This window comes from Hyposmocoma kahamanoa, unplaced genomic scaffold (genome assembly GCF_003589595.1).
Source record: "Hyposmocoma kahamanoa isolate Upper Pololo Valley unplaced genomic scaffold, ASM358959v1 143339, whole genome shotgun sequence".
Classification (NCBI taxonomy): domain Eukaryota; kingdom Metazoa; phylum Arthropoda; class Insecta; order Lepidoptera; family Cosmopterigidae; genus Hyposmocoma; species Hyposmocoma kahamanoa.
In genome coordinates, this window is record NW_020653508.1 from 8,916 (window position 1) to 23,995 (window position 15,080).

General features: G+C 36.1%; 1 protein-coding gene and 1 non-coding gene across 2 annotated transcripts; both read left to right on the top strand.

Annotated features, from left to right (window-relative positions):
* Nucleotides 1–488: 488 nt before the first annotated feature.
* LOC113240486 (P protein-like) lies at nucleotides 489–14,375 on the top strand (the record flags this gene model as incomplete). The annotated part of the gene is made up of 9 exons (XM_026477811.1): nucleotides 489–616; nucleotides 1,641–1,779; nucleotides 2,502–2,637; nucleotides 3,292–3,494; nucleotides 6,540–6,633; nucleotides 8,713–8,855; nucleotides 11,183–11,293; nucleotides 13,059–13,206; nucleotides 13,911–14,375. Coding segments are annotated over 9 exons (1,281 nt in total), but the record flags the coding sequence as incomplete, so codon positions are not given.
* On the top strand, nucleotides 6,932–7,005 carry Trnat-ggu. Its single transcript has one exon. It is a non-coding gene; the product is annotated as a tRNA-Thr (tRNA).
* Nucleotides 14,376–15,080: the final 705 nt, after the last annotated feature.

The window sequence follows — 15,080 nt, forward strand, 5'->3', positions numbered from 1 at the left end:
AAATGATCACATAGTAACAAAATATTTAGTGTAATCAACTGCGCAGATAGTAAAGCTGAGGAAGGACACAGAATTGCAGCTTCTTTTTGTTTAGATACAGATAAGATTTTTTTTGCATTACGACACAATTTGTTTATACAAACGATAGGAATGGCGTTATAAAATGATTTGATTAAATTTGAAATATCATCATGCACACGTTTACACGTCCCACTGCAGGACACGGGTTTCCTAGCAAGGCAAGGGTTAAGGTCATAGTCTGCAACGCTGGCCCAATGCGGGTTGAGAACTTCACATGTTTTCAAGTGTTGTGGACCTTTTTCGATGTGCAGATTTCACCACGATGTTTTCCAATACCGAAAAACTCATGGTAAATTTTAAATAAAATTTCGTACATTTTGAGAAACTCGTGCAAGCTCTGATTCAAACCCATGGCTTCAGCTACCGCGGCTTATTTGAAATAACCATAATTGAAATAAAATATTTTTTATTTTTTTCAGATAACAAAAGGGCAGTTATGGCCGTTGATAACGGTGCTTTGTATTATAACAGCAGTTTTGTCCACTTTTTTGGATAACGTAACCACTGTGTTGCTCACGACACCTGTCACCATCAGGTTAGACTATGAATTACTAATTAATTATATTTCATTTATTTTATTTCTCAGCCTAATTACCGTAGCCATTTTGGCGTCCTCAGCCTAATTACTGTAGCCATTGTTTTTTCTCGCTTAATATACCCAATAACATTGAAATATGAACAACTTTAAGCTTAACTATCGATATGTCTAAATGACATTAGAATGGACAAAAAAGCTTTCGAGTTATTATATACAAACGGTAATTAGATCTAATTACCGTAGCCATGGATATGGTAATTAGAAAGTTCAAACATTTTTAAGAAAACATAAAAACAAAAATTATGAAGAACAACTAACAACATATAAATGACTTTATTTTAATTTGCCTCACATTTTGTAATGAACAATTTTGAACAAAATTTTGTAGTAGCAGTTATAGCTCCTTGTGAAAGAGTTTATCCAGAAAAGTATTGCCACCTTACCTATTTCTGCCGCCAAGCAGTAATGACAACATTACTGTGTTCCAGTTTTGAAGGTTAAGGGTGCTGGTGAAATTACAGGCACATAGGACTTGTGTTATGTCTCAGGGTGACGGGCGCAGTGATGGTGTCCCTCAGTTCTCTGCGATCTAAATTTCTGAGTGGCATTGTAACTGTTATGGACAGGCCATCGGGGTCACGACTTGTTTCGTCCCGTCACCTGATGTTATAAAAAAATGTAAATCTTTCTCAATGGAAGTAAAGCTGGACCGGAAAATTAGACCAAACAAACTAGAATACCTTGCAACTTATCGGGTAGGAAGGCAGCCTGGATCCAATTCGTCAGATTTGGTCAAAACGAGCCCTGTTTATCGTTTTCTTCCACTGGACTTTACAACTTTATCTAAGATTTTGAAGGCTAAGGGTGCTGGTGAAATTACAGTCACATGAGACTTGTCAACTTATATCTCAGGGTGACGGGTGACGAACTAGTCGAGTTGGAGATCTTGGATCTGAAGGCAGATGTAAGAATGGTCCTTTCCTTTTACTTGGGAGCTCACCTGTTCCTTATATGTTTCCAGGTTGTGCGAAGTAATGGAACTGGACCCTATTCCCATTTTAATGGCAATGGTGATCTTCAGCAATATTGGCGGCACCGCAACGCCGGTCGGGGACCCGCCTAACGTCATCATCGCTTCAAATCCTGCCGTCATACAGTCCGTGAGTACTATACCTATACAGCATTGTTAACGTGACCATTACTTTTTTCGCCAGAGCGAGACGCTTGTAAATTTATGAATTATTGTTTCTTAAAAATATTACACATGTTTCTGGTAGTTACGAAATATGTTATGATTAAAAAAATGTTTAATGAATAGAAGAATTACGTGTAGTACCAAACTTGTCTCGGCAATATTTTGCGATATTTTGCGCTTTCGCCATTGACTTACAATTATATGGACGTCGGGTCCGCGCTAAAAAGTGTCCGCACTTGTAAGGCGCTAAAATCGTATACCGAGCGCCAAACTCAGCTTTAGTCTTCATTTGTTCGACTGACAGCGCGATACTACGATGACATTACAATTTAAATTTCGAACAGGTTGACTTGGGACATTTTTTTCGTGGTTTTTGTGTTAGACCCGTCGTCCATTTATTTGTAAGTCAATGGCTTTCGCGCCATTTTTTTTAAATTTATTGTGTGTCAGTGTAGATACTACTTTAACTTTACAATATAGAAACTTTTCTATATTGTCTCGGGTCTGGATGTTTGTGGTATGGTGTTTCTGATTTCCATAACACAAGTGCTGTAGCTACTTACTTTTGGATCAGAGCAACGTATGTAATGATGATGTTGTCTAATCTAATATTGTTTGATGTATATGTAATTTTATTGGTAATATAGGTAAATAAATAAATAAATTCGTGTATTAATTACTTTCCAGGGGATAAACTTCGCGAATTTCACAATGCACATGACTCTAGGCATTTTGCTAGTCAGTGTACAAACCTGCTGTCAACTAAGATACATGTTCCGAGACACCAACAAGCTAAGAGTAGGTGAACCTAGGGATATTACAGGTACGTATATTTGCTATTTCAGTATCAGTATCAAATTCTATATAAGCTTCTTGCTTGTAACGCGATGTTTGCGCGCATTTGAATCGATTCATTTACAGCGCGTCCAGTTTTGAAGGGTGCTGGTGAAATTACAGGCATATGCGACTTATCAACTTACTTCTTACACATTACTGTTTGACCGTAAAAATAGGTTTGGCGACTGTAGCCGCCAGACCCAAGTAGAAGATGTATAGGATATCTTATAGGATTTAAGTTGACTGTAACATATTGGCAATAAGTTACTAGCTTAAAGGAGTAGTGCCATTAATCGCAAACAGTGGTGGTTTCTTATGATGGCACAATTCAAAAGTGAACGTCCCTTTTGACCTTTTTTAGTTAGTTACTTCATAAAGTTCGTTAAATTGTGGTAGGCATGAAATAACATGTGTGTGGTGTTAGTTGATGAGTTCAAAATAGAACCCCCGGCCTACGCAATGTACCTTTGACGAGAGTTTAGTTACTGCTTCGAAAACTGTGTTATATTTTATTACAATAATAATAAAGATTCACACGTCCCCTTAACACATATAAAGTCCCCATAACATAAATAAATAGTTTTGTTTCTCAGCTGCTAAATTACGGGTTTGATAGTATTGACAAAGTATTCATTTTCAGAACTTCGCCACCAAATAACTATCTGGAAGCGATCAGCGCAATCCATGTTGAATATCAGCAAGGATGAGCAAATAGTACACGAACGACTGCAAAAGAAAGTCACGAAGCTGGAGAGGGATTTAAAAGAGAAGCTGAAGGATAGTAAAAAAGTTGTAATACCTAGTGACACCTTTGAGACTACTCTAGCTGAGATGAATCAAAAGGTAAAGAATGGTTTGGTTTTTAATTATATTACATCCTGGACGTCGTGTCCGATTAAAACTAGAATGCCCGAGATAAATATGTTCACTCTTACGACGAAACTTCTAATTCACTAGAAAAGCATGGCAAGAGGCTTAAAGGTGACTCGGATTTAGTAAAGGCAAAACTGCAGAGCCTTGAACATAGCATAACATAGTTGCCTGCTTAGCAGTATTCTACAGGATGTATCACGGAGAATATGCGATGGAATTGCGTGATTAAATTCCGCCTTCTCCATTTCATCATCGTGGAACTTCACGTAGGCTGGGGTTCCTCGCCTATGTGTTGGATGTTCCAAAGTTTTGTACGAAGCATCGACGAATGTTATACAGGCTGTATATTTGAAAGTGGGACATACTTATAGAGTGCGTTATATTCCTGATTCTCAACCCAAAGAAATAATAAACTAATGAACTTAAACTTTACAAAAAATATTTTATTTTATTTTTTTATCGACTACTACTTGAGCACAACATTAGTTATCGAAATCTATGCACATCACTATTATTGCTCCGACGCAGCGGCGAAAAGCAAAGCACAGGTCGGGGGTGAGGACGGGACGCGGGCGCATACGCGAAATTTTTCAGTCCACGCGCGACCTTGATTTAACGAAGACACGTAAATTATTTGTCCTTCCGCTCGCCCGATCGCCGCAAAATGGGTATTTATTCTAACGTGGAATTGACTGAGATGGTGCGACTTTACGCAATAAGTGGTGATAGTGTGAGGCAAGCTATTGAAATGTTCCCAAATCGGGGTTTACGCGAAAGAGGTGAACAGTGTCGAAGCGTTGCGTGAGAGGATTATCTCAGCATTTTATACTGTGAGACAAAATGTGTTTGTGTTGTACAATTTAAAACAAAATTTACTATGCCGTGCTAGACTATGCATTGTGGAAAACGGTGGACATTTTGAACACTTGCTCCGTACCACGTAAGTGTAAATAAACTGTAAATAACTAAAAAATCAATCATTGTAATTAATTTGATTTCACATTTTTAACTACGCCAAAAACCTCAATTCTTATTAAATGATAACTACTTACTAAAACATTTCGATGATAGTTCAAGTAAAAAACAATTAACATAACCTAAAACGTAAATGTGAAATCATTGTTATTGTTGCTGTCTCACTCGGCGCTCGCTTGGTAGCATTCCCATTACACTCGAAATTAAGCGTAAAGGGAATCGGTTTATTCCTATCTACACTTCAAAACACATTTGTTGATTTATTTTTTGTTCTATCCCATATCCTAGTTTTATTTTAGTCTATGTTAAGTTGTAACATGATTTACTATGACATGTATGAATATGTCTCACTTTCAAATATACAGCCTGTATAATGACGAATTGTTAACCTTTAACTGACGCTACTTAACGAGGGATGTGGTCCTACCTAATCGAGAGTTGGAAACCATGTGGCTGTTTTTAATATTAAAAAAATATTCCAAATTTCATACTAGTATCTACTGGTACTGGTGTATTATTAAATTAATATATTAATATAAATTATTTTTATTTTCTTTATAAAGTGTCAGTTTTACAAGAATAATATAAAAAATATGGCGATCGTCACCAGTGTTAATTTTCCATTATACGTTGCCACGGGTTGCTGAAACTGTCACTGTCAAGAGTAAACTGGAACCATCAATGAATTTAATAAATTAAATTATGTTGTTTTTTTATGAAGGATTTATGTAACTTTCTATAATTGTTTCTAATTTATTTTGCACGCACATGTAAAATAAAGCCGATTTTATTTTATTTATTTTTTAAATGCATCGAAATTGAAACAAAGTCAGAAATAGTAATAAGAAAACCAATCTTTCGATTTTCCTGCAGCTTCAATCCAACCTTCTTATATTTTAAACTCATTGGAAAAACTTAAAAATTAAAAATACTCTACGTTTAATCTTCGAGTATAATGGAATTTAAATATCTTGAATATCTAAAACACATAAATTTTTCTTCAAACAACAGCAACATCCAAATTGATATGAAATTGAAACGGTTGTCCGAAATATGAGTTGTGTGAAAGTTACTCGAAATAAAATGTTTAGTGATAATAATAATAATAATAATAAAATAACAGAAATCAATTTAACGTGAATGGTTTTCGCTTCGATATTTTAGGGACTTTAATTACAAAAATTATAGTAAGAAATTCAAACATTTCAGTAAAAATTTATTGTCGATATACCTCAGTCTTCGTAAATGAACTTCACTATATTTGAGTCTAGAAATTTCTATGGAGACAAAAAGAAAACATTGAATAATAATAGAAATAGTAACTAAAAATGCAAATAGCCGGTGGAATGTTATCTCACTGGTTTTAAAATTTTTGTTTTCACTCAAATTTTTACAAGGTGTATTGCTACAACTGGCATTTTCACGTTTTACGAGAGATCTTGTATGTACAACGATCGCCATGTCACTGTGGCGATGTTTGTAGGCGTGTCACCTCGATATGGTCATTTTGACCATATCGAGGCGACGCGAACCGCGCCCCCATACCATATCTCCCCTTTTTTTCTATATCTATGGTTCCAGTTTTGAAGAGTTAGCGCTTCTGCGCATCTGAATCTTATTCGTACCCAATCTGAGAAATGACCGTCCGAAATGTCACAAATGATCCCATTTTATCTCTAAGTGTACAAGCGATATTCGAAGTGGGTCTGAGTTTTCTAGATTTGTATAGTCTCGAATTTGGAACGAATACAAATCGGATGTAGTGCGCAAACGCAGTAAGAGTGCTGGTGAAATTACAGGCACATAAGACTTGTTAACTTGTCTCAGGGTGACGGGGCAGAGGCAGTGCTACTCAGAAATTTGCGGTTTAAAGCTCTGAGTGGCGCTGCAATTGTTATGGACAGCCGTGTAGCTTACACAGCTGTCCATCAGGCGCACGACTTGTTCGTCCCGTCATTTGATATTATATAAATATGATATTTTAATGTGTAAGCGGAGTGAAAACATGTTTTTCATCCATTTTTTTTTATTCCCTTTCAGTACAAAATCCGAGATGTGCCGCTGCTGATCAAAGCAACGATAGCGATATCGTTTGTCATCATTTTATTCTTTCTACACGTAATACCTGAACTAAGTAAGTTTTTTAAATTTTTATTGAATTGATATTTAATTATTTTTTGTGAAATTACTCCAATAGTTTGTTATAATTATTAATACAAAGATCGAACACTCAGAAAAAAGTAAGGAGTAATTTCAAAACTTTAAGTACAATGAATAGCGACATCTCTAGCCAGGGCTGGTAGCTGTAAATGTATCTAACTGAGTGACGAAAAACTTAAGATTTCTCATAGATGGCGCTACGACTAAAAAGTAATTGAAAAACCAAATACAAAGACACGACGCAAGCACATAGATCGTGAGGTCCGTTGGTTCGTTCCGTGGCTTAGTTGGTATAGCGTCTGGCTCGGTATGCAAGAAGACGTCGGTTCGAATCCGACCGGATCGAAGGAATTTTTTCTGAGTGTTCGATCTTTGTATTAATAATTATAAATAAGTTTTCTTTCACTGTTTAACATTTCGAGATACAATGATAGACCATAGGTAGGCCGCATAAGTCAGCCCTCGCCTGAGACGCGACAAGGGCGCGGGGGATAACGACAAAGGGAATTGCGCGGCGAGAGAATTTTGATTTATAGACTGTCTTTTTTGAAAACGGAATAAAATGACAGTTCGTTGAGCAAGTGTTGCCCGCTTGCAAGCATCTAGTGATTGCAGTCGATAAATATTCTATCGATTATCGACTAAATATTGGCCTCACTTACGGAATAAATAGCCGAACTTGTTACATTTGAATCGAATAAGTCGATCCTCAAACGCAAAATTAGTAGCCGGACCAATGAAGAAATATTCAACACAAGCGCAGCTATTTTACACGATTTAACCTTCACGGATTATTCGCGGAAATTAATTTACTTCCATTTTTATTAACATGGACTTCCGCAAAGTAACGCCTGAATCTATTAATTACTATTTAAAGTACACAAATATTTTAGAAAAAGAAAATTTTGTTCTAATTTGCTTGAACATAATTTTATTTTTAATTTATTTTAACTAAATAGACACGCCATTAAACATGTTAACGTAACGTATCGTTAGATCAATCCGTAAATATTTTCATCTAGTATGAATCGCAGTGTAACCCCGCTTCCACACCATTGTAGCGTCTTGGGCTGACTTATGTGGTCTTATAGTAACGTGATATTTTTTTACACATTGAGGGCTTTTCTATAATTTTTTATCAGTAAAATCAAATTTAACTTCAACTTTGTAAATAAAGTCCTTAGATATTGACATCATATAAACAATGGACGACGTCGAGTAGCTTGCACACCGGGTTTCACGGTGTCGTCATCTCTGAGGTTTGATCCCCGGTCGCGTCAATGTAGAAAAATTAACTTTTCTGTATTGTCTCGTGGCTGGGTGTTTGTAGTATAGTCGCTGTTTCTAATTTCCATAAAACAATTGCTTTAATTATTTACTTTGGGATCGGAGTAATATATGTGATGATTTATTAATATAAAGACCGAACACAGAAAACTTATTCGACCCGATGGGACTTGAACACACGACCATACTGCATCGTAGTATTGCTCCTACCAATTGAGCCACGGGTCAAGTTAGCGAATTGTCGAAATTCTGTTGCAGTGAAGAAGGTTCTAAATCTCTCAATAGATGTCACTAGCGGCTCGGAATGCCGAAATATCCAGTACAAAGATCTTTAACAAACACCCATGGGAATTTTGACAACTCGATGAAATATGGTCGTGGGTTCATGTCTCATCGGGTGGAAAAAGATTTGTTGGCTTTTTGTACTAATAATAATCATAATAAAAGCTAGTGGCGTTATTTCACAAAAAATATCAATAATACGTATGTGATATTGTCATATGTTTATATATTTATTTTACTTATTTAATGAAGACTTTATTTTCGTAAATAAATTAGGAAAAACCACACAGTGTAACGCGTTTTATCAGTCTAAACTCTTATTGAAAAGACAAGATATAATGATAAAATGAACAGTTTAACATGCAACTTAAACTCTTTAAGACTTGGTTAATTTTTCTACAATGCTCAGATTGGCACTATTTACGTTCTGTGCAGGGTTTTTCCAGTTCAATTTTAAATGAAATTGTTTAATTATTTTTTACAGATAGAGTGTCACTAGGCTGGACAGCACTGTTAGGAGCTCTCTTGTTACTGATCTTGGCGGACAGAGAAAACCTAGAACCGATACTACACAGAGTAGAATGGTCTACGCTATTGTTCTTCGCTGCTTTGTTTGTCATGATGGAGGTAATGTTACACTACTAAGCGTAGTCCTTCCTATTTCCTTTCCTGTACGTCATGCGTACCCTGTGCAACAATCGGTACCTTATGCCGATTGGCAAAGTTCTTCACCACGATGGCAAACATTATAGTGTATGCCATCGATATGACCTGCAAAAACTGCCGTATCGTGTAATGAGCTTAACTTTGGCGCTTATATTGAATGTAAGGCACAAACTGCAGCCAAAAAACTGGGTATCCTTAACAAGTTTAAGCGATATTTCACGCCTGGACAGTTCTTAACTTTATACAAAGCACAAGTCCGATCTTTCATGGAGTAGGTACTGCCAGTCACCTGTGGGATGGCTTAGCGAATTATCAACTTGAGGCTCTTGATTCGATTGAGCGCAGAGCCAGAAGAGTTATTGGCGACGTTAAGCTCGAATCTAAAGTTCACTGTTTGGCCCACGGTCGCAAAGTTGCCCGTCTTCGGTTTTTTACAGAATATATTTCTGTGAGTGTGCCCATGAGTTCCATCAGCTCATCCCGCCTGCCACCTTTTACCATCGGACATCCAGACGTACGGCGGGATATCATCCTTACTTGGTCGATATTCCCTTCAGGCGTACTAAGCGCTTTTCATCATCTTTTTTTATGCGCACAGCCCAGGAATGGAATTCCCTGCCTGCGTCTGTATTTCTTTTTAATAGGCATCTTCTGGGCAATCTCGTTCCATCGTAGATCCTATCTTTGCTCCAGAGCTAGGTAGTGGTCAAGAGCAAGTCCATCTAATTAAAAAAAGAAAAAAAATGAGCACGTAACAATTGAAGCATTGCGAACAACAAGGGCGTTCGGCACCCAAAGTCCGTATTAATGTAATTGCATCAAAACATGTAAGACACTGTCTAGTATCTTGTGACAAAAAATCATTTCAATCGTCTTCTAGATGACGTAAGTTTCATTCGTTTAGAAGGTGGCGCTCCGCCCTCGTTCCATGGACCATGAGTGTGCGTTTGAGTTTCGGACACGTTACCACCTGCAGTTTGTAAAAACTTATTTAAATGTCTGAAACGTGCGAGTTCATCCTCAACTTGGACCATCTAGGAGGCCAGTGAGACCTTCTGAAGATGAATCTGTCGCTTCATTTCAATCCAGCAAAGTTAATGAATGATTGAAAATCCGTTTAAAATGTTGTTGTTTAAAACCAATAATAAAACGAACGCCCCATTAATTTAGCGGTTTGGTGCAACAAGGGCTGACAACACAAGGAAAAAAAATTTCAAATGTTTCCAATTGTTTTAAAATAACAATAACACCGGAATCTTTTAACTAAATCATAAGACAAGTAAATAATAAAGTATATAAGAGCCATATTATTATTATGACTATTACAAATATTAAAAAAATATAAGACATTAAAACTTTATTTTAAATTTTCCCGAATCTCACTTTCACGCCCTTGTTACACAAAAAACACAAACTTCATTATCATCTCTAAGACTCCATTAGGGAATGAATGTATACGTAAACCTTTTTAAATACCTCGGTAGCTACGTTAATGAACGTTGAGACGGCGTACAAGAAGTTCGTACCAGCATCGAACAGACTCGAAGTGCTTTCATGAAAAAAGATTTTGTGTTCTAAAAGGTTCTACCGTAAAATCCGCATGCGATTGGTCCATTGTTAAACCTTGACCTCGGCATTTTGCTTAAAACTAAAGGTCTTTGAATCTATATCCGTATAGACGTATGCTTGGCATATCTTGGGTCCAAAGAATCATCAATGTAGCTTCTTCATTATCTGTGTTCCCGTTTTTCTCCCTTATCCCCCAGTTCTTGGCCAAAATGTGTGACAATAGAACACTATTACATCCTCAAACCAACTCCAAATTCTTCCACAGTTCTTTTACAGTAAGTACAGCTCGTATGTGGAATAAACTGCCTGCTGGCATTCATGACAGTCCATCGGTGGCATCTTTCAAACACAAATTTAAAAAGCATTTCCTATCGAACGCGTTAGATAGTTAATTAGTAACACATAATAGAAATGATGAAATATAAAAAAGTAATTTATTTAGATTACAATACAATATATTCTGCTTATGTATGTATTTGTAGGTGTGTGTGTGACTGTCACATGTATATTATTATGATTTATATTTATTATTCACATTTAATTTTGAATTTAATTGTACTATAATTAATCCCGTAGATTTCATTTTTACACCACGGCTTGAGTTGCCTGGAAGACATCTCTTCTAGAGTTGTCTCTAGAAGAGTGTTGTCTCACCTTTGTATTATGTGTTTTATGTGTCCTTTCTTTGTGCAATATAGAATTATTATATTTATTTCCAGGCACTCTCAAAACTGGGCCTCATATCCTTCATCGGAAATATCACAGAGAACCTCATCTTGAGGGTAGATGAAAACGGCAGACTGGCTGTGGCATTGATGCTCATGCTTTGGGTAAGCAATGTTTACGTCTTCAATTTAAATGTATAAATATTTGACGTCAGTTACGTTCCTCTGATCCCAAGGTAAGTAACCAAAGCACTTGTGTGCATATCGAGTTCTTAGGTTTTCGCAATTGTTACACATAGAAAATGAATCTATTTTTCCGAATTCCGGATTGACTGGTAGAGTCAACCGTGACCATGGGACCTGTAAAGGATCCGAAACGTCGGTTTGTTTGAAAAAACAAATATGCGCGATTTCAATCCGGAAAAAAGTTTCATTTCCTATAAAGCACTTGTGTTATAGAGATCGGAAATAACGACGGTACCACAAACACCCAGACCCGAGAACCCGGCATTTCAGAAGGTGACACTGAGACACGCGACAATGATATCCCTATACTATCAGAGATCTGATGATCTATTTTTAAACAGCTCACCTGATGTTGATTATACATAGCTTAGAACCGTCCCGATTTGATTTGCGTTCAAGTAAAAAATCCCTTTATGAGCCGATGCTACCCATCGAATATAACCAGAAATTGACATGAAATAAGGCCCATACATTCGTGGTAACTCATCAGTGATACATCACTTATAAATATCAACAACTCGTTTGACATGACACTGGCTTTATTTCAGAATTTATTATTTACAAACGAAATTACAGGCATTTGAAAAATAATAATCTCAGTACAGTGTACTAAAAAAACCGACCTCAAAAGTGGAAGTACGTCTGTTTGCTAAGTTTTATTGAAATATCCCCTAGTTCGCCATTCTACTGGACTTGACACTGGAGATAATAAACATTGGTTCTCACTACTCAAAGTATATTGAGAGAAAAACGCCTTGAATTGGAGAAATAGCAAAATCAGCCATTAAAGTAATTGCTCCTAAATTAAAGTTAGGCGCTATTTATAAAAATGAATCTTCATGCGTGACCCTTCGAGGTGGATGATTTTCTTCAAAATGAAATGGGACCACTATGGAAGTACCCCCTTTCTAACAAAAAAGAATCATGAAAATCGGTTCACAAATACCGGAGTTATCGCGTAACATACATACAAAATACATACAATGTTTTTATGGCTGACCATGGCGATGATTTAGGGATGGACATATTTGACAATTTTTTTTTTCGCAATCGAATACACAACCACCACGGTTTCTCTCTTTCATGGTTATAGTCATAGTAATTCTATTTTATTTAAGGTTACAGTTTTATTTATACCTAAGTATTTTATATTAATTTACAAACAATTTATATTTCAAACAAAATTGTTTACTCATGATTGGTCATGCTGTATGTACATGTTTAGGTTTACATTCAAGAATAGAACTAGTAGTAATGTTTAAGCTTTGGTTAAGGAGTGAATGTAAACTGTTTTGTACATCTAATAAATAAATAAATAAACAAACAAAAAACACTGTATGGTTTTACAGTCGAATTGAGAACCTCCTCCTTTTTTGAAGTCGCTTAAAAATCGTCTACACGTGTTCTATTTACTTCAGTTGATATAAAAAAATCATTGCTATATGTAAAGTACCTATTGAATTTTAAAGTTTTCTTGAAAAATTTCAAGGTGTGTTCGTGTTTTTTTTTATCGTAAACATCGAAACCGTGTTTTTACGCTGTATATGTATATCCTTATATATATATGTATTTAACACTTTCACTGTTATGCGAAATCAATCAAAGCCATTTGAGATCATCCATTTGTGAGGTAAAATGCCACATACAGACAAAGAAACAGATACACACAATTATCTTTTTCCAGGTTTCAGGAGTAACGTCAGCCTTCGTCGACAATATACCTCTAACAACAATGATGGTAAGGATCGTGACGTCGTTAGGATCCAACCCGAATCTCAATCTACCAATGGCTCCTTTGATATGGGCGCTGTCCTTTGGAGCCTGTTTGGGGGGTAAGTGAAGCAGCCACGTCATATATATGACCACGATATTCCAAATTTTTTACCATTTCCCGTGGGGTATTAAATCATACAAATTCAGTTTTTATTGAATGCCAGGATGTTTTACTATGATGATATTCAATATATTTTTTTGTGAAATTACTCCACTAGTTTGTTATAATTATTAATACAAACATCGAACACTTAGAAAAAATCTTTCGATCCGGCCGGATTCGAACCGACGTCTCCCAGCAAACCGTGCCAAACGCTATGCCAACTAAGTCACGGAACGAATCAGCGGACCTCACGAATTTTCCTATGTGCTTGTTGTCGGACCTTTGTTTTTTAATGCCTTTTTTGTTGTAATGCCATTTGTGAGAAATCTATGAAATCTAGGCAAAAAAGCCGTTAAAAACCAAACACAAAGATCCGGCAACAAGCAAATTTGATATAGAACAGTTAGTTCGCGATTCGTACCTCCATGACAAAAGAAAAGTCCTTTAAAAATATCAAGAATTACATCCTGATTATAATTTACATTGTACAGTCAAGAGCACATCAGGCTTGACACTTTGTACTTTGGACCGTTCTTATCGTAAGCGGCACTATACCTAACTCTATAGTTGGATTTAAGTCTTAAGTGTCAAGCTTAACGTGCTCTTGACCCTGTACCAATTTGCATTGTTGGTCTAATTTATATTTTTTCAATCTTGCAGGTAATGGCACACTAATCGGCGCTAGCGCGAACGTGGTCTGCGCAGGAGTAGCCGAGCAGCATGGATACAAAATCACTTTCGTACAATTCTTTAAAATCGGTTTTCCTCTCATGATAGGTCACTTGATCACAGCGTCTATCTATTTATTATTATGCCACGTTCTTTGGCATTGGCATTAAGGTTCATTTTGTTGTTTAGATTAGCAAAAATAAGGTTTTGACAGGTGTTGAAGTAAAGTATTGGATTTAAAGGAGTAAAATGATTTAAAATAAAATCCGTTTTAGATTACAATTAAAAAATGCTTAAATGCACAAATCTACAACTGCTAAGTATTTAAAATTGTAGGGTGTGTGCCCTATATTTATTACCCTTAAACAGGTTGGCAATAGGTCACAACTGAAGATTCAATCGGCAGGACCATATAAGGCAAACGACAGGACAATGCCATTACCACTGTCAAATTTTTTAAAGATAGTAAAAACAGTAGCTTTTTATGTAAGTCATAATATCATGTCATTGTAAAGGTTTTGTATATGTATTAGTTCAACAAAATGAGGGTGCAGAGGTGTACACAGTTAAAGAAAATAATATGTAGATATTTAAACTATAATATTTAACCATTGACTTACAAATAAATGGACGACGGGTCTAATACAAAAACCAGGAAAAAATGTCCCAAGTCAACCTATTTAAACGTAGTGACTGTAAAGGAATATGAAAAAGCTAAAACGTTGAATTTAAATTGTAATGTCATCGCAGTACTGTCTAATTTTGCTTGCTTCGCTGTCAGTCGAACAAACGAAGACTAAAGCGTGAATGTCGCTCTGTATACGATTTTAACGCCCTATAAGTTGGGACACTTTTTAGCGCGGACCCGACGTCCATATAATTGTAAGTCAATGTATTTAACATAAAAATACCAAAACCAAATTTTGTGGTTGTGATTAATATTTGTTATGTAAATAAAAAAGAAATTTTATTGGTCTGCCAGAGCCTCAAGCCGTAAATACGAAATAAAAAAAAATACAATACTCCATTTGGCATTTCAAATGTTAGATATAACAAAGGGTCATAGGCAAAGCTAATCTCAGATTGCGTCACACTCGCTGGCAGATAAAAAAGTCCATGCAGTTTTTGCCACTAACTTTAAACAAAAAACATTTTTTTTCT